The sequence below is a fragment of the Dipteris shenzhenensis genome, chromosome 19, assembly GCF_047967505.1.
Source record: "Dipteris shenzhenensis isolate YYH24624 ecotype China chromosome 19, Dip_SZ_1.0, whole genome shotgun sequence".
In the NCBI taxonomy this organism is placed as follows: Eukaryota; Viridiplantae; Streptophyta; class Polypodiopsida; order Gleicheniales; family Dipteridaceae; genus Dipteris; species Dipteris shenzhenensis.
In genome coordinates this window covers 23,541,310-23,547,580 of record NC_141614.1, presented here as the reverse complement: position 1 = coordinate 23,547,580, position 6,271 = coordinate 23,541,310, and the positions used below count along the sequence as shown (strand labels likewise).

General features: G+C 44.4%; 1 protein-coding gene and 1 pseudogene across 1 annotated transcript; both read left to right on the top strand.

Annotated features, from left to right (window-relative positions):
* The first annotated feature begins 1,192 nt into the window (after positions 1 to 1,192).
* LOC147890255 (uncharacterized) lies at positions 1,193 to 1,858 on the top strand (annotated as a pseudogene).
* Positions 1,859 to 3,418: 1,560 nt separating this feature from the next.
* Positions 3,419 to 5,994, top strand: LOC147890254 (wall-associated receptor kinase-like 8). Its single transcript, XM_087390244.1, has 3 exons — positions 3,419 to 4,304; positions 4,443 to 4,625; positions 4,733 to 5,994. Exons 1-3 carry the CDS (start codon positions 3,419 to 3,421, stop codon positions 5,992 to 5,994), a joined length of 2,331 nt encoding a protein of 776 aa, XP_087246370.1.
* Positions 5,995 to 6,271: the final 277 nt, after the last annotated feature.

Below are 6,271 nucleotides of genomic sequence, written 5' to 3'. Positions count from 1 at the left end.
TGTTACGCACAACCGTCAAAAAAGACGCTTTGAAGTATGTTAGTTGAATGCCTAGGTACCTCATGGGCACGATACTTTGCCGTGCATAAAAAAAAACTACTCTAAGACATGCTCAAATAACTATACCCATTGGGTATGCTTTGTATGTGTGTGTAAAGTATCATGGCTGTCAGGTATGTGCGAGTTCGAATAACACACTTTCAGAGTGTGTTTTTTGACGGTTGTGCATAAGACGGTAGAAAATGAGGTTTATGGCCAGTTTGACCATACAAAGCATATCATATGAGCATGATACTTGGCATGTGACTCAACATAGGTAAGATTGATGTTCTTGCAAAGTATCTTTCCCATCGCACTACTACACACGGGTCCTATTCCGATGCTTATGCACCGACGTTTAGCGGGCGCGGGGTGCTAATCATTGGTAATCAAAGCGGGATTCCTTAAGTGTTGCTACATAGCGACTTTATACAAGAGTCACTATATAGTGATGCTTTTTACAAGCATCACTATATAGCGATGTTTAAGAAGCGTCGCTATATAGTGACACTTATTAGAATTGTGAATGGTCGTTATATAGCAACACTGAGACAGTTTCCTATAGCGACGTTTTACAGAGAGTGTTTTTTGTCTTGTTGTGTAAGCAGAAAAATGCCAACTTGAATTTACATTTGCAAAATATTCTCTTGTAAAATATTCCAGGATATCCCTCTCAAAGGAGCCGCTTGAATCATACAAATTGGAGAGACAAGGGATCTACCTCTTGTACTTCACGTGCCAAATCAAGTAGAAAGGTTGGATGTCCATTCCTTGTTCGAGTATATTGTAGAAAGGGAAATATGTGTGACATTAAGGTGTCCAACCGCCATAAAGGACATGTGCTAGGAAGTCGATCAGATTTATATCACACAGCAGACTTATACGATGTTGGAATTGCACAACATGTTAGTAAAATGTCAAACTGAAAGGAGAGTCTACTCAAAGAACACGTGTCCATTTTTTAAGCAACAACTTTTAGATTTTTCATGATGTACATAAGGAGATTAGTAGGCTCTCTTGCAATCTATGAGTTGGAGGTAAATTCATTTCACTTAATATATTTCATGATTGTTTTTTGGTGCTATTACAATAATGTTAGATCATATATTGATTGTAATATTTTTTTAATTCTTTATTTTCATGGACAACAACCATGAACATGTCTGATTGGGATGCTATGACATTGGAAGCAAAGAAATTACTTCAACAAAGCAAGGTAACGTAGTATGAAAGGTACTAATCCTTATCTAGAGCAATGCAAGTTATGAGTATAAATAATAAATTTGACCTCTTTCCATAATGTGGTTTTAGGTGATTTTCCACCAACCCTACAATCCAATTGCTCAAGATCCAAGGCAAAGAACATTTATTTTGGTATTGCAAGATGACTTTATGCTTGAGGTATCATGAAGATTCTCTACTTGATCAGCAGGCTTGGGCTGTGGATAGCACCTTTAAAACCAATAAGTATGGGTTGCCGTTATATGCAGCTGTTGTACCAAATAAAAAAGGTAATGGTATTCCCATATGTTTCATGTTATGTAGCAAAGATCCTAGACAACAACATGAAAATATTGCCTTGGAAACAACATTCACTATATTGTTTTCTAGACTTGGCTCTCTTAGGCCAGGAGCCATAGTTACAGATAAGTCTAAGGTGGTGTTCAATGCAATATATAAGGTTGTCAAGAATGATCCCTTTTGTCGGGATACAAACCATACAAGGAGATACCATTGCCATATTTTACTATGTTAGTTTCACATGAAGAAGGCATGGGTGGAATTAAGGATGAACTATATGCAGCCATGTATGGAATGATATATGCTCCCACCCTTGAGGAATTCAATACTCGGTATGAAGCACTATTAGGGGCATTCTCTGGATATCCAGGTGTGGGTCCCTATGTTACAAATTGTTGGTGTGGACCAAACTATAGGATGTGGGGCCGTTATGGTAGGTTATTTCCACATGGAGGAATGGAGACAACCAATCTTGTGGAGAGATTGTGGTAGTACTATTAAGTATACATTATTGGATGGGTAGGTAAATCTCATTAACGAGTTGTTGATAGCTTTGGTAGGAGATGTAAAGACAAGCTCATGCTCCCTTATTGTGGAGGCTTAGTAGTAGGTAGCCTAAAAGAGCAAAAATTACCAGATAGCCAACCGCTATCGTAGTTGTAAATGATTACAGATAAGGACTTATGTAAAAGCAATATATCCAACTATACAAGATACGGAAAGGAGACACTTCTCTGGCTATATTTATCATAAAAAATTCCTCTATTGTGCACTTATTTGTTTTCCTTCAAGGTAAATCTCATAAGCCTCAAAACACATATAAGATATCCTTACCATAAGCACCCGAAGACTTAGCATCTTGATTATTCATTTTCAAAAGTGACACAAGGGCCCTTCGGCGAGATAGAGCATCTTCCTTCTTGAACGAGGCTCTTGCACCACATAAAAGAAATGGACACTCCCTGTCAGCTCTTCGAGTTGGAAGAGGGGGGCCACGATATAATACGGGGCAGTAGCTTAGAAAGCTAGAGGTGGATTCTTCTCCCTTCAAGCACAAAAGGATACTTCTTGCTTTGCTAGTCTAGGATGGAAAGATATCAAAGATATGAAAAGACGAGCCAGCTCCAAAGCAAATCAACAGTAAACGAGGAAACTCTAGCTTAGATCTCTTGAGAACTTGATCGAGGTGAAAGAGGAAAGGGAAGAGCCAGCGAGATGGAGAAGGATGTAAAGAAGGAACTAGTGCCTCCAGAGGTGTTCGAAGAACAAATCAAAGAGACCCCCGAAGCGGGGATGACAGGGGGCGTGGAAGAGAACATGAAGGAAATGAAAAGAACTTTCACGATGAGGAAGAAAAGAAAGACCCACAGGACCCAGGCAATTGCTCCACCCCCGTGTGGACTAACAATAGAGGACTAAGAATTGGAAAGGGAAATGGCAAATGCATGAGGTGCCCCTTTATAAATGAAGATATTTTCCATCTCTTTGTTGCCTGTCCTGTTGCTAGAAAGGTGTGGAAAATAGTACAATTTGAAACAGGGGAGCCAATAAATTGGAAGGCCATAATACTAGGAGACTCTTCAAGGACAAAACATGAGATGTGGACACCTATCAGAGCACATGCACTATAGTTTATTTGGATAACCAGAAACAATTCTCAATTTGTCGAATAGAAAAAATGAGCTTCCAAAAATTCTAAAAATGTGTAGCAGGCCAAAAAAATGTCGATGTAATGAGGAAAAGTATTTATCAAATGCTCATTAGAGAATGGAAATCGCTTAGTCAAAGACCGAAGGTATCTTCCACACGTTGCTTTGAGCATTATCTTTACATTGCCTGCTAAACCTTCCCATTCGCTATGGCTTCGCCCCTTCCTACACGTTTCGACTCTCGGCCGTTGATTCTCCGTCGTTGCGCTCCCTTGTGGTTGTCCACCCTGCTGCTCTTCCTTCCCCACGCTTCTTCGCAGCCTTGCTCCAACCAGCAGTGTGGCAATGTTACCTTCGGCTACCCTTTCAGTGCAAGTCCTGCCTGCCCTGCTTTCTCCACTCATTTTGAGTTACTATGCAAGTCTGGTGGCGTCGCGGGCGATATACTGTACTTGAATACAACCGTAAGCGGGAGTAACTTTCCAGTTCTCCACATATCCAGTGATAGCGTGATCGTTAATATCACAGACGCAAGATCCATCTTACCTGCTGATAACTGCGGAGCATCCAACTCTTCAGGGAATCTTACAACTCTAGCACTCCCTGACTATCCTGGTCCATTTCTTCTATCTGGCGACAACAAATTCGGAAGCTTCAATTGTACTATTGGTGAGCTCCTTACACCGGATACAGCTTCTCTTGCGGACTATGCCGTAGGAGGATGCGAAATAGTCTGTTCGGGAAACAATTCCAACCCGGAATGTGGCAATAGGACCTGTTGTGTTACCTCTTTTCCGTCGGACATTCGGACAACCTTTTATCAAGTGTCAACCTTCAGTGTCTTGAACGGCACCTGTGCAGGCTTCTGCACGCCATTCTACAAGAACTACACAGACTTCGAAAGTCTGTTCGGTTTGAAGCTCGAATGGGCATTGCCCTCTAAGGGGAACGACCCAGAGTCTATCACAAAAGAAGCGAACTACGCTTGCACCCAATACTCCAATATTACCCTTGTATCGGCAGTTCCCGGATACCGGTGCGATTGCTTGGTCGGGTTTCAGGGAGACGGATACTCTCAGGGAAGAGGCTGTACAGGTAAAATCCAGGAATCCTAGTTTACACCTGTGAGTTCCGTATTTAAAATCGAGAGTCCAGGAATGCGTTGATATCATCTTTATGCTAAATTTGGACGATGTAAGGAGCCTGTCGTTGATAAACTGTAATTTGACACAGATATCGACGAGTGTGCAAATTCGACTCTGAACGACTGCATCGTAGGTCGCACAGTTTGTGAAAATTCAATCGGCAACTATCGATGCCGTTGCAAATCGCGTTTATTTGTGGGTGATGGAACTAGAAACGGATCGGGCTGCCGGCTTTCGCCCGCCCTGAGGAAAGCTGTGGGCATCAGTGGTGGTAAGAAGACCTCTGTTTCTGTTGTATCTATTGAGGACGCCAAAGATAGGGTATTTTACCGTAAAAGAACTATGTGGAGAAATTTCAAAAGACTGGATTTTTATCAGGTTTCGTCGGCTGTATCGTTTTTGTCTTGGTTGTTATCCTCATCGCCCTATACTGGAGAAGGCGGCGACGACGCAAGTACTTTCTCTTAAACGGGGGTTTGCAGCTGGAGGCGTACATCGCCGGGAGCACAGGAAGACAAACCACCAGGCTTTTCACCATCGAGGAGCTCCAATTGGCGACCCAAAACTTCTCGGAGCAGTTCAAGGTCGGGACGGGGGGCTTCGGCACAGTATTCAAGGCCACGTTGAGGGATGGGAGGATCGTCGCCATCAAGAGGGCAAACCGTTCGGGAGACGAGAGAGACAGCCAGCAATTTCTGAACGAGGTAGCCATTCTGACGCAGATCAATCACAGGCATATAGTGCGGCTACTGGGGTGCTGTTTGGAGACGGCAACGCCGCTGCTGGTGTACGAGTTCGTGTCGAACGGAACGCTCGCGGAGCACCTACAGGGAGGGAAGCCGGAGAAGCAATATATGGGGTGGAGGAGGAGGCTACAGGTAGCGATTCAGACAGCGGAAGCGCTGGCATATTTGCATGGGGCGGCGTCACCGTCCATATTGCACAGGGATGTGAAGACGGCGAATATATTGCTGGACGGGAATTTGGAGGTGAAGGTGGCGGATTTTGGGGTGTCGAAGCTGGTGCCGGAAGGGGAGAAGCAGGTATCGACAGCAGTACAAGGAACGATAGGATACTTGGATCCGGAGTACTTCCAGACGCTGCAGTTGACGGACAAGAGCGACGTATACAGCATGGGGATGGTGCTCATCGAGCTGATCACGGGGCTCAAGCCGGTTGACAACCACGATCGGGAGGCTCAGTTCGCTAATCTGGCGCTCCTCTTCATCGAGAGGATGAGAGAGGGCAGGGTCCCAGAGCTCATCGACCTCCGCCTCGTGGCCGAGGCGGAAGAGACGGCGGCAGAGGCGGCGCTCACAGCCTCTGTCATGCGTCTAGGCAGACTCGCTCGTCGGTGCTTGGCCCTTCGAGGAGCGGAGCGTCCCTCAATGGGCGAGGTAGCCGAGGATCTCCGTCGCATTGAACGCGACTTGCCAGGTCTGGATGCATTTGAGGAGGCAGCGCCGTTGCTTGCCGCTGCCAAATGCAACTCACAAAACGGCAATGACTCGCCTGAGGCGGGCGCAATTGTGGCGTCGAAGTCTACTTTCTACGTACAATCGTCGCCCTCATCCTCTTCCGTCACCACAATGTCCTTCAGCTTAGCGTCTTTGCTACCCGGTTATGCATCTCCTCGCTAAAGATCACCCCTTGTAGTAGAATGTATATTATAGAACCCTATGCAAATGTAAAGGAGTAAATTCTCTACACATGGATTGGGCTAAGCACTTTAGAAGCTATTACAATGACATGATTTGAGTGTTCGTCCACATGAGTTATCTTCGAATGGCCCTAGCCACACTAAATTGTATATTTTACTACCTCGACTATTCACCTTATGGAAATGTGAAGTAGATTCTACATATATGGCTTTAACTAAGAATGATCACACTTTGCCCTAGACTCATTCTCAATTGT